Raw genomic sequence first — 19,827 nt, forward strand, 5'->3', positions numbered from 1 at the left:
GTGTCAGGCAACTAGATGATTGCTTTTTCGCCTACCTCCCCCCGAGGACCACCCCACTACCCTCCTCCCAAAAGTGTATAAAAATGAGAGTGAGGTCCTGAGCAGCTTGGTCCAGCTCCAGCTCCATGACTTCCGGGACTGGGGTAACTGCAAGGAAGCAGCGTCCCCACGGTCCTTTTCCTTGCTTTACCACAGCCAAACCCGTCCGGCCTGGCCACTACCCAGCGTCTTCACCCACCAACCCCTGTGGCACCCGGAGCCCTGAGTGCATCAGTTACACCAACAGCCTCTTCCAGAACTACCAGAATCTGTACCTGCAGGCTGCGCCCAGCTCCACCTCGGACATGTAGTGAGTGGCCCCGGGCACGGGCTGGAGTCCCCACCCAAGGCTCTCTGCTCTCCACAGGGCATAGTTTGGGTTAATTTTTGGCTGACACTTAATTCCTTTCCTAAGTAGCTTCATTTTGAACCCTTTTTCACCTTCACACCTACAGTTAGAAGGTGGGCATTGCCCTCTCAGCCTGTGGCCCTGTTTGTTGCCTTGTGTTCTCTGGGGATGGGAGGGGCGTATGCTCCCTCCTCTTGGGGATTCTGGGTCCTATGGGTCCTCGAGGGTGGGTGCCAGGGGCAGCATCTCTCTCCTCTGCTCCATCCAGCTTTGCAAACTCCTGTACCAGCGGTGCGGCCCCATCTTCTGGCGGGCCCCTGGCTTCCTACCAGAAGGCCAACATGGACAACGGTGAGTGAAAAAGATGGGTGACCAGCCTTTGGGATCCCCAGGGCAAGTTGGAAAGTAGAAGAAAAGTCAGTGACGCTGTACCTACAGCTTGAACACAGCCCATCACTTCAGGGTCTTGGACCTTAGAAGTGGATTCCTCCTATTGCCGTGCCTGTCCCCACCCTCCCCTCCCTTTCCCCTTTTCCTTTCCTTCAGAAGGGATCAGGGAGAACTTTCTCAAACAAAATGAGCAGGCAGCTTGGGGTATTTGAAAATAAAGAGCCACAGACCCAGGTGGCAGCTATACTCCAAAGTCTTGCCTTTTTCTCTAATTGGTCAGGATGAGAGAGGGTTTGGGGAGATGGCTTCTAACATGCCATATTCTTTTTTCTTCTCCTAATCCTATGTTCTCGATGATGATGCCTTCAGGAAATGCCACAGATATCAATGACAACAGGTACACCAGTCGCTGTTGCTCTTGAGTTCTCTGGGTGGGACCCGAAGAAATGATTAAGTTTTCCCTGTGCCCTACTTAGAGGTTCTCTGGAGCCTGCATGGAAAGGAGGGAATGAGAACCTTCCTCTCCATCACCTTGTCCCCAGGATCTATTCATTCCCTGCCTCTTGGTGCAGAGAGCACATCTCCAATCCCACCTGGGGCTTCTCCCCACTCTGTTTTGGGGTCTGGGGGAATGGCATGACCATCTGATGACCTGGCTTTCTCTCCTTCCTTTGGGCAAGTCGGCTCCATCTCTCCACCTTCGGTTTTCCTTGTATTCCTGTAAACCTCAAGTAGTCCCTGCCTTTTGTTGTCTCATAGGGATGCTATGAGAACACAGTGACAGGAATGTTTTCCTTTATATGAAGCTGACCATGCTGGGTCTGTTCTTCTAGGAGTGACCTGCCATGCGGCTATGAGGCTGAGGAGCAGGCCAAGCTTTTCCCTCTCCACCAAGAGACGGCAGCCAGCTAATCTCCCTCATGGACTGCCGCAAACCTGCACTTTCAGGTAGCTTCCTCTGACCAGCCTCCGGTTGCCTCCTGTCTTGCCCTCCGCCTCTGTGTTTCTCCTGCTTTCTCTCATCATCTCAAAACTTTTACTATATAGTTGTCCCTCAGCTCCTGCTTTCCCTGCCTGGGGGATACGTCTCTACTGACCCCCAGGCTCTGGACACTGACCTCCCCTCCCCCGCTGATGCTTCCTTTTTGGCCAAAGCAGTAGCCACAGTACTGCCTTTCTGCCACTAGGGGTCACTGCCACACGTCAAAAAGGGTGAGCAGAGGCCGTGCGGGTCTAGAGCCACACCCAGGTTCGGGAATGTAGGGGATTTTAGGAGATCTTGAGAAAGATCAGCTCAACCCCCTCTCTGCCTCCACCCTAAAATAATTTAGGATGGAAAGGTATTTTCTTAACCAACTTGCTTCCAGTAAAGGAGGTGTCGTCTTCATTCCTGTACCTGTGTCCCATACATCTCATAACTGTGTAGGTCACCCAGAAGCATTAGGAAATGCCCCAGGAGCGCTGACTTTTTGTCTCAGCACCCCCTGCCACCTTGCTCGGCAGAGGCAGAAAACAGCTGTGTTTCCCCTCTCAGACTCCTTATCCCACCTCTGTCCCCAGGTCCTCTCTTCCAGCAGGCCAGGTGCCTTCCTGGTGTCTGTGTGTCCCCAGGCTTCTCACTTGCTTGAGGACCCAGAGCTGGACACTAGGAGCCTGTCTTATTGTCCCCTTGGCATCTCTGGAGACCCAGAAATGAGAGAATATGGCCCATCGCTTGCTGGGCTGCGTCCAAGCCAGGCCCTCTCTGGGGCTTTCCGGGATGGTAGGCCAGACACCCATAGGCAAAAAGGCATGAAGAGCGAAGAAAGAGGGGTGGAGAAGAAAGAGGAAGGGCTGGCGTAGAGGAGCAGGCGCTCGGAGAGTGGTGTCTGGTTGTTGGGTAGTAAAGGAACAAGACCGTAAACCAAAGTTTGTACAAATGCCACCCTGTTCCTGTTGAGTGGCTGGACGAGAAGGTGGTCCCTCACAAGCTCTTTCTCTTTCTTCCCCAGTTTCTAAGAGGGACTGAGGCCTCTCCTCTCAGCATGCTGCAAACCTGTGGTCTGTGACACTAACAACTCCCTCCCAACCCTCGTTGTTCAACTGTACTGTTTGATGTCTTCTCTTACTCTGTATCCCTTTGTACTCTATATCTATATATCAAAAGCTGCTGCTATGTCTCTCTCTTCTCTCTGTCGTACTCTCTAAGTATCTAATGATGTATTTAGCAATTTCTAAGCATAGTATACTCTCCTCATTTGGGGCAATAGGGAGGAGGGTGAATGTTTCTTTTTTCAAACATGCGTCTCTCACACTGAGTGGTGTTAGTCATGGAGATGATAAAAGGAAAAATGGGAGCTAGAGGGCTGTGATCCTTCACACGCATGCACACACACACATGTGCACACATGCACATGCACACACGCACACACGCACACAAAGCCTTAAGCAGAAGAATGTCTTAGCATCATAAGAAGATACAGAAATAGACTCCTCCCCCCTCCTCTTTCACAGACAGCACAGGGGAGGGTAACATGGAAGAACTGCTAAATTACGCATAGAATTTTCTTCATATATCCCTTAACTCAACCGAGGGAGTCTGGGTGTGCAACTCCACCCTCCAAAGTCTACCTTTTGCCTTCCTCTTCCTGTGCCCTGATCCCCCGCCCCAATGACCAAGGACATGGATTATTCCAGGGACCATATCCATTTTTCCTCAAAACTCCTTTTGATAGTCTCTGCCCCAGAACTCGTGAACAAAACCCAGAGTTGCTTTAAAATATTTTGAAAATTTGAGGAGGCAGACCCTTCCCAACGGTCTGTCAATGGCTGCTCATCTATCGGGTGATAGTTGTAGGCAAGTGTAGTCAACTGATTGTTTCTTTGGGTTCGGGGATGAACAGGCTGGGAAATTCCAAGTATTTTTGCCACAGCGATGAGCTGGATTCCTTTTTCTGTCCCATATTGGGCTGCATGTTCTTCCCATCTCCACCTTTTGGTTTGGGACCTTCCAGTTCATTGGCAAAATATCTATCTCAAGATGTCTTCGTTTCAGGCTGGAGCCTGACTTTTCCCCATGACGCATAAAAAACAAATTTTATTTGACAGAATTCCTTTGATAATGTCTCCATCTGGTTTTAAGTGCACTTTAAAGAAAGGGGCAGAGCAGAGTTTCCAGACTGGGGGAAGGTGGTGAGAGGAGAGCTCTCTCCCCCCGCAGCACTGCCCCATGTAATTGATAGGACTGTTACTTTGGTTTCAGACATCCTTTCCTTCCACATGTTGCTAAGGTGGTTTTCTAGGTAACTACAGGGATGGATCGTGGAGGCCAAAATCAAGAAAGTCCAAGTCAAGAAAGTCTGGTGTCCCCATACCCAGTCTTACATAGGATGGAAGAACAGCATCCCCCAGCAGCAGGGCAACCATCACCTAGCTTCGAAGGCAGGAAAGAAAGCTCAGGGTGAGTGCTAGCTTATAAATACAGGCTGTATTGGCCTGGGACTCCTTCAAGGGAAAAAGTTCCTTCTTCCTTTACCTGTTGGGCCCCTCTTAGCAATTACGGAAAAATGCAGGGAAAAAAAATCTACCAGAAGGGTGTAGAGTAAATCCAAGGCAGCGATATTCAGACCTTTTTAAAAGTAAATCTTATATAGAATCCTGATAGAAAAAAATAACCCAAAGTGACGCAGACCTGAGCAGTTTACATTTTCTTTATTTGCTGGAAAAATGCTTCATTAGTGGAGGAGCTCTTTAATGGTCCTAAGAGTTCAGAACCCGAGAGCTCTGTACAGTAGTTTGCAAACCACAGCTCTGAGGGAAAGGGGTTCAGCCTGGCTCCCCTGCCCCAAACCCCTAATCAGAGCAGAGAGGGAAAGGCCCAATGGGAGAAGAAGGAAGACGCCTGTGCACCTGTAGACTTGAGCTAAGATTTGCCAACAGGGCTCCTGAGAAGCCAGTGGGCTTTAGGTAATCTTGCCACCAAATGATTCTTTTAAAACACATAAGAGAGCGTGAAGGTGTCAGGCAGATGAGGAGAGAGATGTAAGGGGAATCTAATTCACTTACATAAATAAGAACACAAACACAAGGCCTTCACCAGAAACTTCACTCTACACCCCCCCCCCACCCCAGCATCCCTTTCCAGAGAGCCAGGGTCACTCCCAGGGGCACCTGGTCTGCCCACTCACATCTGCCAAAATGTTGCATGCCAGCGTGGAAGATAAACCAAACCGCACAAACCCCAGTGTGTATTTACTTGATGTACATAGATACCTTGAAAATAAAATAAATGCAATGATGACTCTGTGGTGTTGTCAATCTTTATCCCTCCCCAGTCCCGCTCCCTTACTTGCATTTGATACTGTGGTACATACCCTTCCAGATGTTCTTCTATATATTTACACATTTGTTCCCCCCCCGCCACTGGACAATTTATTCTAGAGATCTTTTCATGTCATTATACATAGATATACTTCATTAAATTAGGGGTGCCTGGGCGGCTCAATAGATTAAGCATCTGATTCTTGATTTTGGTTCCAGTCATGATCTCAAGGTCATGGGATAGAGCCTGTGTTGGACTGCGCTCAGCATGGAGTCTTTTCAAGAGATTCCCTCCCTCTGCCCCTCCCCTGCTTGCATACTCTCTCATACTCTCAAAATGTAAATAAATGAGTCTTTAAAAAATTTACTTCATTAAAATATAGATATAATTTTTTATAAACTTATCCTATTATTTAACCATTCTACTACTGGTAGACATCAATCTAGGTTGTTGTAGTTGGGGTTTTTTTTAAGATTTTATTTATTTACTTGACAGAGACACAACAAGAGAGGGAACACAAGCAGGAAAAGTGGGAGAGGGAGAAGCAGGCTCCCTGAGGAGCAGGGAGCCCAATGTAGGGCTCCATCCCAGGACCCTGGGATGATGACCTGAACCAAAGGCAGGCGCTTAACAACCACCCAGGCACCCCTAGGTTGTAATTTTTAACAAAAAATGGTATGCCATTCTCTTCATTTTGTCCCCCAGACCCACCTCAGTCCCAGTGACAATTCTCTTCTCCTGTGGGACTCCACTGCTGCTTTGCCAACAGCTCAGTTCTCTTGTCCCAAGATGGTCTACCACATTCACCCTTCTAACCCCTACCATTTTATTTTATTTTTTAATTTAATTTTATTATTTTATTTTAATTTAATTTTAATGTAGGCAACTGGTATGCCCAATGTGGGCTGTGAACTCATGACCCAGAGATCAAGAGGCACATGCTCTCCCAACTGAGCCAGTCAAGCACCCCTGACCCTCATTTTAGAGCATACCCTTATGTGTCCTCTTCGCTCATACCTTGGAGCTTCTGAGATGAATGGAGAAAAGTGTATGACCAAAACACTGGGGCAACTGAATGCCTAGGAAGTTAACTGGCTCTTTGGTGTTGCTTCCGCTTCTGTGTATCCCTCTGGTTTCCTCCCTTGCTTCCCAGAGCAGCTGATCAAAACTCCTCTAGATCCCTTCTCACCTCCTCTCCTAGGCAAACAATGAAGGCAACTGAGCATGAAATTCTTCATCTGCCCTCTATCCTTACACACCTACCTATATGTGCACCGATCCTTTCCTTTCTTGCTCTTAACAAGCGATAAATCTCTCTTCTCCAGACTAAATCAAGTCCCTTCTAGATCCTTCATTCTTGAGATACTAACATAGACCCCAAAAATATAAGATCTAAAAGTGATGCAGACAGGCTGTTTGCATCTTCTTTGTGATTATTCCCCTTTGCCTTGTAAGGTTTCCTTGAAAAGTGTGTTTCTTTTATTTTTTTCTTTTATTTTTTTTAAGTAATCTCTGTGCTTAATGTGGAGCCCAAACTCACAATCCTGAGATCAAGAATCACATGCTCTACTGACTGAGCCAGCCAAGTGTGTGCCCTGAGAAGTGTATTTTTACTGTTTCTCTATAAGTGACTCCCCATCTAGACCATCTTGTGTGTTTTTTTAAAATGATTTTATTTATTTATTTGACAGACAGAGATCACAAGTAGGCAGAGAGGCAGGCGGGGGTGGGGGGGGAAGCAGGCTCCCTGCTGAGGAGCTCCATCCCAGGACCCTGAGATCATGACCTGAGCAGAAGGGAGAGGCTTAACCTTAACATTGAGCCAACCAGGTACCCCCCCCATCTTGTTTTCTTATAGCCAAATTTCCTGACAAAGTCCCAAGCTTCCCCTCCCCACTTCTTCACCTCCCATTCATTCCTTGTTCCTTGTGAACTGGCTCTTGTTCTGCTCAAACTGCTTTCTGAAGGTCACTAGTTGCCAAATACAATGGGCACTTCTCCATCCTTGTCTTGCTTCACCTCTCCACGACAGGTAACACTTCTCTCTGCTCCTTCCTTCTAGAAACTCTACTCCCTCGTTTCTGTGACCCTGCTCTCCTGGTTCCTTTTACCTCTCAGTTTTCTCCCACTAGCCTCTTTTTTTTTTTTTTATTTTTATTTATTTATTTGACACGGAGAGAGACACAAGTAGGCGGAGAGGCTGGCGGCGGGGTTGGGGGGTTGGGGGGTGGGGAGGTGAGAAGCAGACTCCCCGCTGAACAGAGAGCCCCATGTGGGGCTGGATCCCAGGACCCTGAGATCATAACCAGAGCTGAAGGCAGAGGCTTAACCCACTGAGCCACCCAGGTGCCCCTCTTAAATGCTGGACTATACCAGGGTTCTTGCTTTCTCTGGTAGGTGCCACCCACTCCCCCAGATTCTGTAACAATTAGTCTGTATCCCCAGCCCAGACTATTCTGAGCTCTGAGTTCATATGTTCAATTGCCCTCGGGTACCTCAAACACATACCAAAACTGAACTTTTCACCAAACTGCCCCATTTCATGTCACCACCACCATGTCTCCTCACCTTAGCCAAAAGCCTGGGATTCAATCCCAAGGTCTCCCTTTCCCTCAAGTCGCACATCCACGAAGAATTTTCTAAAATGACATCAAACCCTAACTTTAGATGCCATTCCCTTCTGTCCATCCCAACAGCCACTGTTTTAGTTCACCACCTCATGCCTACACTTTGGGAATACTCCAGTCACCCTCCAGAATGATGCCTGAGTGGTCCTTGTAAAAGCCCATTTAATCCACTGAAACCACTTCGGGGATCTCCTACTCGGTAAAGAAATGCTTTTGGGTGAGCATCAGGCGAGAGGTTACTCCTAGAAACCGGGCAAAACCGGAAGGCAACGACTTTGCCGCAAACGAGCCGCCGACAAGGGAGTGAACCGGGCCAGCCCAGGCCGCACCCCCACCGCCGCGGTGGCAGGTCCCCGCCCGGCCGAGCGCCCGCAGCCCGCAGGGAACGCCGCTCGCGTGCGCCCGCCCCTGCGCCAGGTGAGCCCACCCACCGCGCGGGCGTTAGGGCGGGCGGGCGCCAGGGGGCGGAGCCAGCCCCGCACCGTCCGGCCGCGCGCCTGCGGGCCAGCCTCCGGTCACGTGACGGCGGCCCAGGTGAGCAGCGCTTCCGGGGTCGGGAGCCTGCTTCGCCGCCGGCTCCGGCTTCCACTCCGTCGGGTGCGCGGGAGAGGGAGACTATGGCGTCCTCCTCTGTCCCGCCGGCCACCGTACCGGCGGCGACAGCGGCGCCGGGCCCGGGTTTCGGCTTCGCCTCCAAAACCAAGAAGAAGCATTTCGTGCAGCAGAAGGTGAAGGTGTTCCGGGCGGCCGACCCGCTGGTGGGCGTGTTCCTGTGGGGCGTAGCCCACTCGGTGAGACCCGGCACTAGCCTCCCCAGAAGCCCTGTCCGAGCTTGCTCTTGCTCCGCTGGGCGCTGCTCTTGCTCCTCCGGGCGTCCCTGTTTCCAGGCTCCCGCGTCCGGAGCCCCTTGCGCTGCCACTTTCCACCCCGCGGCTGTCCTGGTCCCTGCCCACCAAACCTCCGGTGTTCCCGGCGTATCTTCTCGCTCTAGACGTTGTTATTGTTTCTTTTTTGAAATGTAGACTTCTGTTTCCCCCTCCGCCCTCTCTTCCACCCCTCTAGTTCCTCCTTCTCCACCTGATTTCCAGCTCGCTGCCTCCTTCCTGCCAGGTCCGGCCTCTGCCGCAGGCCACGGAGACTGGCCGGGACCCGACTTCGCTTGGAAGGACATTAGTGGGAGTGGCTCTAAGGGGTTAGTGGTGGTGAGGTCTCCGGTGAGAGTTTATGTGTGGGAAGGGGAGGGGAGCAGAAACGGTAGTTGAATGAGGGGGATAGTTAGCTCACTTTTCTTTCTAGCAGCTGTCCTTGATTTTGGAACCTTGGCTTTGGGGGAAGCTCCAGGCTTTCCTGGACCTTCTAATCCTGCTTGTTCCGTCTTTCCCTTCCAGAGGTACAGCATTTCAGAGAAGCCATCCACCCTGAACCTCATTAAGACTTATGTATGGTATATGCCTTTGGTCTTAACTGCATTCCCATTGCTGGCTGGAGTGATGGTGTTTGGTGTGTGTGTGGTGTGTGTGTGGGGTCATTTTTGACCAAAGAGATAGCTGAGCGGCTCTGGTCCTGAGGACGCTATGATGGTGAACTTTAGAAATAGGTAGAGGGTATGACCTGGGAATCAGGAAGAGGCCAAAGAGACCAGTACATCTCTTTTCCTTCACTCAGGTGAAGGAAGCACAGCCATTGCTCCTCTTCCCTCAGATTTGGAGTGGGAGGGATGCAGTGACCGTGAATGTAACAAGCAATATTTTATAAATCAGTTTTCTTGAATCGTTACAGTCATGGCAGGGTTGTAGAGATGGACGAGGGTGAGGAAGAATACAATTTTTTGTCCCCTTAATATATGGGTTAGAATGCCGTTGGGGGGAGGGTCTGTATTTGTATTTGTGGTTCTGTGGACTGCTCCCACAGTATCCATGCTAAGGTGCTGGGTATGGACAACACTGATGGAGGTAGAGCTGCCTCTCATGTCAGTTTTCCGGGTGACCCTTCCATCCCTTTGGGAAGCTGAACAGGGAGGATTTTTCTTTGGTGAGGGTTGAGGAAGTTACATATGAGAGCTGCCTCAGCTTCCCTAGGTATATATACTTTAGCTTTAACACCCCACCTTGCAGCCAACCCACATTTACTTCAAGTGTCTAGAATGGAGAATTCCTTGAACATATGTCTTAGTGATGATTCAGCCCGCTTAACAGCAGGTGGCGAGGAGGGTGCATGAAGAACTATAGCTGAATTGTAGGCTGGGAATCTCAAGTGACATTCCCCCCCCCCCGGAGGAATATGTTCTGTCCTCCTTTTTTACTGAGAGTGAGAGGAGCACAATTTCACTGCAATCTGTGGGATTTAGGTTAAACTGCACTTCATAACTTCTGTTGAATGATCAAGTAAAGATAGGGAAGGCATCCATTTATTCAGTTAAGAAACACCTCAGTTAGTGGTGGTGAGGTCTCTGGTGAGACCTCAGGACCCCTTGTTCTGAATGCTAGCTTTGAACTTGAGAGACACAGACAGCTACAACTGGTCCTTGCCACCGAAGAGCTCACAGTGTAGATGGGGAACTTACATAAACTAGCCATTAGAGTCATATGATAAGTGTGCTGTTAGAGGTGGGTGAGCAGTACTGTGACAACGCTGAGGAGAAAACACACCTCTTCGGGATTTCTTCATACAGGAACTCCCTTGCCACCCAGAATTAGCAGATGGCTGATTCTGGGGGGGCCAAGCAGAGCATGTGTTGCTTGCATCCTTTGGGCCGTGGGTTGGCTTGACTTCAGGAACAGATAGCTAATGAGCTCATATCCTCTGCCTACCTGCCTACATTCCCTTTGAAATCAGCTGCTCTTCTTTAACTTTACACCCAGGCAGGTGGGGACCTTCTCGAGAGACCTGGGTCAGGGTGGTCTGGAAGGCCTGGTCGTGTTTGTAAGGAGACACCTCCTGCAGGAGGTGGACATTTCATTCTTGCTGTGGACTCCTCAGAGTCCCATTAACTCTCTTGTCTACTTTATTTTTTTTTTTTAAAGATTTATTTATTTATTTATTTGACAGAGAGATCACAAGTACGCAGAGAGGAAGGCAGAGAGAGAGGGGGAAGCAGGCTCCCCGCAGAGCAGAGAGCCTGATGTGGGGCTCGATGTGGGGCTCGATATGGGGCTTGATCCCAGGACCCTGGGATCATGACCTGAGCCGCAAGCAGATGCTTTAACCCACTGAGCCACCTAGGTGCCCCTCTTGTCTACTTTAAAAAAAAAAAAAAAGTCTTTTGTTTTGTTTTTCAGGGAGCATGGAACTGCTTGTCTTGAGTGTTTTAAGTCTGCTGAAGATATTTTTTTTCTTTAGAACTTCTCACAGCTTTAAAAATAGCCCTGAGCTGCTCACAGGGTTTGCCTAATATAAAATGACTGTTGCGAGCATGAAGTTCCATGGGGGTGGAGTGTGAGGGGCTGGGTGTGGGGGCTGCTTACTTCAGTCCTTGCTGGGCAGCAGAAGAGGTCTGACCCATTCTCTCACCCCTGGCAAGTAGATGCATAATGGTGTTCTTAAAGGAATGAGGTTTGAGTTGCCATTCTCTGACTCTTACCTGACACAGTGTAGAAGTAGCTCTCTACACCCCTCCTCAGCTCCCTATTCTTGTTTTGGCTTATCAGATCAATGAGCTCAGCCAGGTGCCTCCCCCCGTGATGCTGCTGCCAGACGACTTTAAGGCTAGCTCCAAGATCAAGGTCAACAATCACCTTTTCCACAGGTATGTGGAGATCCCTGCTCTTCTCCTGTCAACCTTCTTAGAAGAAAGTAATACATAATTTTAAGAGTTAAGATTCAGTGAATTGAAGGTTTTAAATTTGGAAGACAATTTACAAGTTGTGTGTTCTAACCCCATTCCTGGTGCAGAAATTCAGCACCATGCAAAGAAACCATTAAAATAACTTACTGTGCTCTGTACACCTTCATATATTTGTAATAGTTTGTTTCTAATCTAGCCTGGCAATACCATAGAGTAAGTACATTTAGATGGCCTTACCATTAATGTCTGATAGAGAGTCCCTGAAAGAAATATCTGAGTCTCCTAGGTGCTTCTGGTATCAGAAGATGCCATTCAAAACAGTGGCACCTATTGCTTATTTTAGGATGTCTCGAACTTGCCTCAGATTTGGGAAACAATGCTATTTACACGGGCATTAAATCCTGGTCCTACTTAAGCTACTTACCAGCTGTGTGTTTGAAGCAGGTCACTCAACCACCCCGAGCCCCAGTCTCCCTTACTATAAAATGGGAATGATATACCTTTAAAGGACTTCACAAGAGTTTTATGAGAATCAAATAAGGTAAATGTGTGAAAGTGCTCTATAAACTGTCAAATCCTACATAAATGTAATATTGTTAACTTTGTCTTCTTGCCTTGAAAACCCCTATTTCAGAGAAAATCTGCCTAGTCATTTCAAGTTCAAGGAGTATTGCCCCCAGGTCTTCAGGAACCTCCGTGATCGATTTGGCATTGATGACCAGGACTACCTGGTGAGAGTCCTTTTTGGGTGAGGGGAGTCCTTTCTCTCTGTCAGCCGGGGAATCCTTGGGCCAGTCATGTTTGGAGAAATGAGAGCTTTGGCGAGTCTGATTCTTTACCTGTTTGTGGTCACAGGCATCTTCAAAAATCGGATGAAAGCTGTTAACCCTGTCCTTGGAGAAACATGTAGCTACATTAAAATTTTTGCTTTCACTTTCATTCAGTCCAGATGAAGAACCCCTGCTCAATCTTTTATGCAAGGGTTTTATCCACTTTCAGACACAGTCACTTGGCCATTATCCTATGACTTGAATCTCCATACAAAGAGGAAAAGAGCCTCTGGCCTGTGTTGCAGGTGTCCCTCACCCGGAGTCCCCCGAGTGAAAGTGAAGGCAGTGATGGTCGCTTCCTCATCTCCTACGATCGAACTCTGGTCATCAAAGAAGTATCCAGTGAGGACATTGCTGACATGCATAGCAACCTCTCCAACTACCACCAGGTCAGGTGGCTCTCCAGCTTCACTCTTGCCCTCTCCTCTCTATTCATAGCTTAGCTGCTAGAGTAACTTCCTATCTGTTCTCCTCCCTACAACCCATATTGCTGCCCAAGAAGCACTTGACATCATGTTTTTTAAAACTAGGAATTTCAGAAAAAGCCTCTGCATACCTCTTTGTGTCTGACTAAATGGGATAAGGTAGTGTTCCTTCTCATTTGGTATTTACAATCTAGAACTGCTGTGGATTGTTACATAAAGGCACATGTAGAGTAAAGTATGAACTATAGACTGAGCCAGAATTAGGTGAAGTGTTAACACCAAATATACTGTCAGGAGCTAATGTGGTTTTGAGGAGGAAATCGGGATAAGTGCACAAATGGGGATAAACTGGAGGGGAGAAGCCATGATCAAATCCAGTTCAAAGTGGGGTCAGGGAGGCTCTTCTGTCTGATCAGATTAACTTGGAATGTGGAGTTTCTGGAATATTTTGGTGAGAAAAACACAACCTGAATATCTTCCTACTAAAAAAATATATCTCCCCAAGGTCAATGAGCAAGGAATAAATGAGACTCAAAAATGACTGGAAAAATGACTGGTTTATTCAACAAACACTGAATGTCCATTACCAGTAGGCCCTCCAGTGGGCAGCAGAGAAAGAGGTGGATGAGGAAGAGGCTCTGGAGGATCTCTCAGTCCAATGGCAGAGGGTAGGAGAGCAGCATTAGCACACAGCAGGGTGTGCGCAGTAGCAGGGGCGCGGATGGAGCGCTGTGGGGGTGCAGGGGAAGAGCGTCCTAACTTACCTGGGAAAGGGGTGCACTGGGAGGTTCATGGAGAGTTGTTGTTGTTATTTTATTTTATTTTTTCTTACAAATTGAGAGATTTATAGAGAGGGTATCATAGGAATTGATGCTTGAAAGACTGGTATGGACTCCTTAGGCAAGGTGGAAGACAGCATTCTAGGCAAAGGAAAGCTTGTAAAGGCACAGAGCTGTGAGAGAGGTATGTTATTTAGAAATAGCCCCACGACTGTATTTTCGAGATTGGGCTGGAGAGGGAGCTCCCGGAAGTGAAGAGTGAGCAGGCAGGAGGGAAGGAGAACATTCTTGTGAGCAAGGACCAAGGCTGGAGGAGCCCTGGCGGCCAAGATGCAGAGGAAGACCTGTGGGAGACTTGTGCGAGTTGAGGCCAAGGTGCCTCTAGATTCCTGCTTTGGGATAACTGGGTGTCCATTCATGAACATTGGGGAAGCAGAAAAAGAAACCAGTTTGGGGAGAAGGTAGTTGTGATTTACATACGTTGAACTTGGGGTTTCTGCAGTTCCTCCAGATACAAATGTCCCGTAAGTGGTTGGGGAATGGAGTTCAGGCAAGTAGAAGTGTAGGTTTGAGAGTCACGGGTGAATAGATAGTGATTAAAACCAGAAATATAGACTAGATTATTGGTGGGAAGTATGTGAAGAAGAAATGAAAAAAGCAAGGAGAGAGGAGAGCCTATAAGGGAGACTGAGTCACTGGATGCCCTTCTTTGTTCTGTGTGGGATTTGGGGAGAGAAGGGAGGAGACTTGGAAGAGTGGAATAAGTAAGCTCAGGGCGAAGAGAGTTCTAGGGAGAGACTGGTCAGGACTATCAAGTGCCCCCCAGTTGAAATACAGTAACTATAATGAATGCCCATAGGATTTGGTGACTGAGGGATTTGAGAAAGGGGGATGTAGATTTCAGAGGAAAAATAAGGGTCTGAATCTGATTTCACTGGTTTGAGGTGTGAAGGAGAGAAAGTGGATTGACTACTTTCCTGAGAAGGCTGGCTCTGGAGAGAAGTAGGCAGCAGTACTGAGGCAGCTGCATTGAAAAAGGAATCGTTTTTTAAGAATCCAAATTATAAGCCATCATGCAAACATTTTTACTATAGGAATCTAGCCCGCCAGGAAACATTAGTCTAGGTAAAATCATTTCATTGGTAAGCAGATGTAATTTCTAACCCCGGTTCTGTGACCACTTGTACTTAAAGAGGGTCTAGGAGTGCCTGGGGGCTCGGTTGGTTGAGCAGTGGATTCTTTTTTTTTTTTTTTTAATATTTTATTTATTTATTTGACAGACAGAGATCACGAGCAGGCAGAGAGAGAGGAGGAAACGGGCTCCCTGCTGAGCAGAGAGCCCGATGCGGGACTCAATTCAAGGCAGAGGCTTTAACTCACTGAGCCATCTAGGCGCCCCAAGCAGTGGATTCTTAATTTCAGCTCAGGGTCCTGGGATTGAGCCAGGCTCTGAACTCATCAGGGAGTCTGCTCATCCCTCTCCCTCTGCACCCTCCTTATGCTTGTGCCCCCTCCAAATAAAACCTTTGAAATTGAGAGACATTATACAGATGGAATAAATCAGAGTAGACAGGGGTTCAGAAACAGCCCTCTTTAACAAGTCCCCACCACTTTTTTTTTAAAAGATTGATTGATTGATTGATTGATTGATGTGAGGAAGAGAGAGGGAGAAGGAATGCAGAGATACATTTGGAGAGGGGGAGAAGGGCAGGGAGAGGAAGAGGGAAAGAATCCCAAGCGGATTCCACCCTCTGCGGGGCTTGATCTCGCAACTCTGAGATCATGACCCAAGTGGAAACCAGGAATCAGATGCTCAACTGACTGTGCCACCCAGATGTCCCCCTTCCCCCACCACTTTTGACCTGCTAACCTTTCTCCCTGAAGTTGTCTGGCCTACCCTGGAATGGTGGTATTTGCATTCCCCGCCCTGGGCTGTTGGGGCATTTAGGCCTCAGCTTCTCCGCATTCCTTCCTCCCTTCTACCCCAGTACATTGTGAAATGCCACGGCAGCACACTGCTGCCCCAGTTCCTGGGGATGTACCGGGTCAGCGTGGACAACGAGGACAGCTACATGCTCGTGATGCGTAACATGTTTAGCCACCGTCTTCCTGTGCATAGGAAGTATGACCTCAAGGTAAGGAGAGGTCAGCTAGAGCTGAGGGAGAGGCTCCTGCTGGCCCAAGAGTGGGGAAGGGCCTGGGAGGGCACTTAGTTCATTTCAAAGGAAAGAAGACTGGGTTTGAGTACTCATCTTTGGAGCTGGGTCCTAACTATTCTTTTAGCCACCTGTGCTGACTTGGTCTTTGGGTCTCTCCACAGGGCTCCCTAGTATCCCGAGAAGCCAGCGATAAGGAAAAGGTGATACTGATATTAAGTGATAGGGTGAGGGGTGAGGGAGGGCAGATGAAGGGATGTCCTTAGGATAGAGGTAGGAGTCACCAGCTATTTGTTCTTAATCTGAAACCACCGAAGGGAAGAGAGGTGTGGACTGGTGCTGAGGTAGGGGTCAGCTGCTGTCTCACTGGTGTGGGTTGTCCCATCTGGAAGGTTCGATGATGGTTGAAGATAACAGACTTCAAGAGAGAAATGCTTATCCTCTAGCTCTCACTCTGGGTTCTTGTATTCAAGCAGCTATTTTTACTTAAGGAGAAGAAAGAAAAGTCAGCAGGAGGGGTCTTGACTGAAAACCATAAGTAGAAGGTGGTGGGATGTGATGTGGGGTACCATGGCCGTGACTGAGTTTGAAGAAGCTGCTAGAACTGAGAGCAGCCTCTGGGGCAGTGTGGAGGCAGAGAGGGGCTGGAAGAGCTCTCACCCCTCAAGGCCACTGAGTTAGGCATAGAGCCCCAGAGAGAGCATTCTTTTCTCTGAGACCTTGGGGGAAGGGATGTGTTCCTAAGATGTCCCTTTACTTTCAGGTTAAAGAACTGCCCACCCTTAAGGATATGGATTTTCTCAACAAGAACCAGAAGGTTTATATTGGTGAAGAGGAGAAGAAAGTATTTCTGGAGAAGCTAAAGAGAGATGTGGAGGTGATGATCAGGGTGCTTGGGAAACAGGGTGTTCCTTTGGCTCCCCATTCCTAGTCTGAGGGAACTGCTCTCTTTCCCTTTATTCTTTGGGTTCTCTGCAGGTAGGGGAGTTGGGTATGGGACATGAAAAACCCTTAGAGGTGACCCATGGAGGGAGTGGCTAGAATCAGCTAAAAGGATGACCTCAGATACCAGGACATTGATGTACTAAAGGGCAGTGGTTCCCTTCCAACCCTCAATTTTTTTTTTTTAAAGATTTTATTTATTTGACACAGAGAGAAATCACAAGTAGACAGAGAGGCAGGCAGAGAGAGAGAGAGGGGAGAGGAAGCAGGCTCCCTGCGGAGCAGAGAGCCCGACGTGGGGCTCGATCCCAGGACCCTGGGATCATGACCCGAGCCGAAGGCAGGAAGCTTTAACCCACTGAGCCACCCAGGCACCCTTCCAACCCTCAATTTCATCCCTCCTTTCCCCAGGAGAGCCCCAGAAACTCAGGAGTGGAGGCGTAGGGTGGTGCTTGGGAGTGGGAAAGGAGGTCTGAGGGATCTGATTTATCAGTGGGGTCTCAGTTCCTAGTGCAGCTGAAGATCATGGACTATAGCCTTCTGCTGGGCATCCACGACATCATTCGGGGCTCTGACCCAGAGGAGGAGGGGCCTGTACGGGAGGAGGAGTCGGAAGGGGATGGGGACTGTGGCCTGACAGGACCACCTGCTCTGGTGGGCTCCTATGGTACCTCCCCTGAGGGTATCGGCGGCTACATCCATTCTCATCGGCCCCTGGGCCCTGGAGAGTTTGAGTCCTTCATTGACGTCTACGCCATTCGGAGTGCTGAGGGTAAGAGAGATCATGGGAATATTAATGGTGGGGGGGAGCGAGGGTTGGCCATGGGGGACTGAAATCAGGGTGGTAGGAGAGAGGCTGGTTAGCTTTTCAAACCAGATCTGAATGGTTCTTGGGGGAAGGGAATTGGGACTGTACTTGCTCTTCATTGCTGGTTTCTGTCCCCAGGGGCCCCCCAGAAGGAGGTGTATTTCATGGGCCTCATCGACATCCTGACACAGTATGATGCCAAGAAGAAAGCAGCTCATGCAGCCAAAACTGTCAAGCATGGGGTGAGGGTTCCCCAAAGCCTTTGCTTTCCTGTCTTTTGACTCTTCGGGAACAGGGAGCCCTCTGTGCCAGAGCAGTGGGGTGGCAAAAGCACGAAGGGCTGGGTATGGAAGTGGTGTGTAGTGGAATGGGGGTGGGTGGGGTAGGGGGGTGATCTGACATGGTGTTCCATACCTCCTCTCACAGGCTGGGGCAGAGATCTCCACTGTCCATCCTGAGCAGTATGCTAAGCGATTCCTGGATTTTATTACCAACATCTTCGCTTAAGAGACTGCCTGACTCTGTGCTGACTGCTGCTTTTTGTTCAAGGTGGCAAGGTTCTGAGAGCCTTGGGGGAATTGTGGATATGCTGACCACTACTTCTTTTCCCCCTTTGTTAAATCCTAGCTATAGGCTCCCTGCATCCAGATCACTCCATCTTGTCGAGTAGGCTCTCCTGACCCTCAAAAATACATTATCCTGTCTCCCCCTGTCCGGTTTTCTTCCTTTTCTCCCTCCCTTCCAACCATTCTGCTTGCTTCATTAGAGTGTTACTGTTGACTCACTCCCAAGTGCCTTGATCTTTGTAAATGTCCTGTTGCTTCTAGAACATAGGAGGAGACAGGGGCAGGGGGTTACTTGCTGTCTTCAGGACCCGACTGCACGAATGGATCTGGCTTAGGCAGCTACTCCAGATGCGCTCTGCTGTGTGCAATGAACTGGGAGGGCCTGAATCTTGCTGATAACTTTACAGACCTCGCTGTGGCCTGCTTCCTTCCCAGTAGGCCCTGGGATGGAGGACCTCCAAGATACTACAGCTGTGGGTGCTGGCGTGCACACATGTGATGGGATAGGACTCATCTTATACACTACTGGGGTGGGGAGGGGCGAACCGGCTGACACCTCACAGAGGTGGGACCCAGGAGGACACCTGAAATTATGCAGGGAATGGGAAAAGGTGCCTGTGAAGAACTGACTACTCTCCAATCTCTTCCCTCACCCTCCTTTCAGTCCCCACCCCTGTACTGGGCACAGGAGTCCAGAGATGGCCAAAGTGTTCAAGCCTGGGTGAAGACATTTGACTGTTGCTGCTCTCTACCAGGACCTCATACCCCTCCTGGGGCTGGAACCCTTCAGTGGGGGTGTGGGCAGTTTTGGAGGCTGGGATGATGGGCCAGGGTAAAAGGTTCATCCCAGTGCTAAATTTCCTCTCTTCATGTCTAGCCATCCCTGAGGTTTTATTCCCAGTGGAAGGGAATCTCTCTCCCTGGGTCATTTCTGGTCATCTCAAGAGGATGAAAGACTCAAGTGTGGGACCCTCCTCTCCTCTACTCCTTGGAGGTGTGCACCTAGCATACTGCCTTCCCAGGCCCTTCGCAGACCCTTTTTTCTAGTTGGATTTTGTTATTCTGTTCTTTTCTGTCTCATCTCTGCAACTGTGTCTCCCAGGGGACAGATGGACTTCTTTGTCATCTTCACTCTCCACCCCCAGAGAGGAGTCAGAGCCATAACTCAATCACCCAGCCCCCTCCAAAGAGTTGAAGTGCCATGTGGTAGTCTCAGAATGTAGATGACTCTGGTGACCCAGATAGTGTCCTCCCCATCCCCTGATGCCTTTGGGGCTAAGGCAACCATTCTTGCTACTCTCTATCCCCTCTATGGCTTCCACACTTTATTTTACTTTATTTTAACATAAAGATGAGCACTAGCAACTGGCCTTTGGGGATGCAAGGATTCTTTGTATCTAGGTGGACTGATCTGTCTCACAAGAAGTCATATAGTCATAAAGGAGAATTCCTCTCTCCTCTCCATCTTTTGCTCCAAAGGAAATAACAAGAGGAGTCCACAGTTAAGGATTAGAGCCCCTATAATATCTTCCCATCAGGGGCCTGCTCATCTTTTTCATTCCAACCGTCTACCTTTCCCCTGTTGAATGCAATAAAACTCCATGACACCAGCAGCTGTTGCTCTTTAGAAATTGGTTTTCTGACCATGTGGCTGATGTATCATGAGCAGTATGGTCTTTTTTGTTGCTTTTGTTTTCCTCTTTTTTGTTTTATTAATTAATAAAGATCTTGTGTATTTACTCCCACTGCTGTCACTATATAGGAAATAAGTTATTGAATCCACATTCCTTCATAGACATGCCTCCCCCCACCCCCTTTCTGAGGAGCCCTGT

The 19,827-nt window shown here is 48.9% G+C and overlaps 2 protein-coding genes across 2 annotated transcripts in view; both read left to right on the forward strand.

Annotated features, from left to right (window-relative positions):
* Positions 1–5,057, forward strand: part of KIF5A (kinesin family member 5A) — a 30,823-nt gene extending 25,766 nt beyond the window's left edge. Inside the window, exons 25-29 of the mRNA XM_004773229.3 lie at positions 196–349; positions 657–739; positions 1,148–1,175; positions 1,612–1,726; positions 2,770–5,057. Of these exons, the coding sequence (XP_004773286.2) occupies positions 196–349; positions 657–739; positions 1,148–1,175; positions 1,612–1,690 (344 nt within the window). The 3' untranslated portion in view covers positions 1,691–1,726; positions 2,770–5,057. The remainder of the gene's footprint in view (positions 1–195; positions 350–656; positions 740–1,147; positions 1,176–1,611; positions 1,727–2,769) is intronic.
* Positions 5,058–8,190: 3,133 nt separating this feature from the next.
* PIP4K2C (phosphatidylinositol-5-phosphate 4-kinase type 2 gamma) lies at positions 8,191–19,740 on the forward strand. The gene is made up of 10 exons (XM_004773239.3): positions 8,191–8,496; positions 11,353–11,450; positions 12,124–12,220; positions 12,565–12,708; positions 15,512–15,658; positions 15,844–15,882; positions 16,443–16,556; positions 17,126–17,393; positions 17,568–17,671; positions 17,856–19,740. The coding sequence occupies exons 1-10, from the start codon at positions 8,323–8,325 to the stop codon at positions 17,934–17,936; spliced, it is 1,266 nt and encodes a 421-aa protein (XP_004773296.1). The 5' UTR covers positions 8,191–8,322; the 3' UTR covers positions 17,937–19,740.
* The last annotated feature ends 87 nt before the right edge of the window (positions 19,741–19,827 follow it).

This window comes from Mustela putorius, unplaced genomic scaffold, assembly GCF_011764305.1.
Source record: "Mustela putorius furo isolate JIRA1106 unplaced genomic scaffold, ASM1176430v1.1 tig00003988_pilon_pilon_pilon, whole genome shotgun sequence".
NCBI classification, from domain to species: Eukaryota; Metazoa; Chordata; class Mammalia; order Carnivora; family Mustelidae; genus Mustela; species Mustela putorius.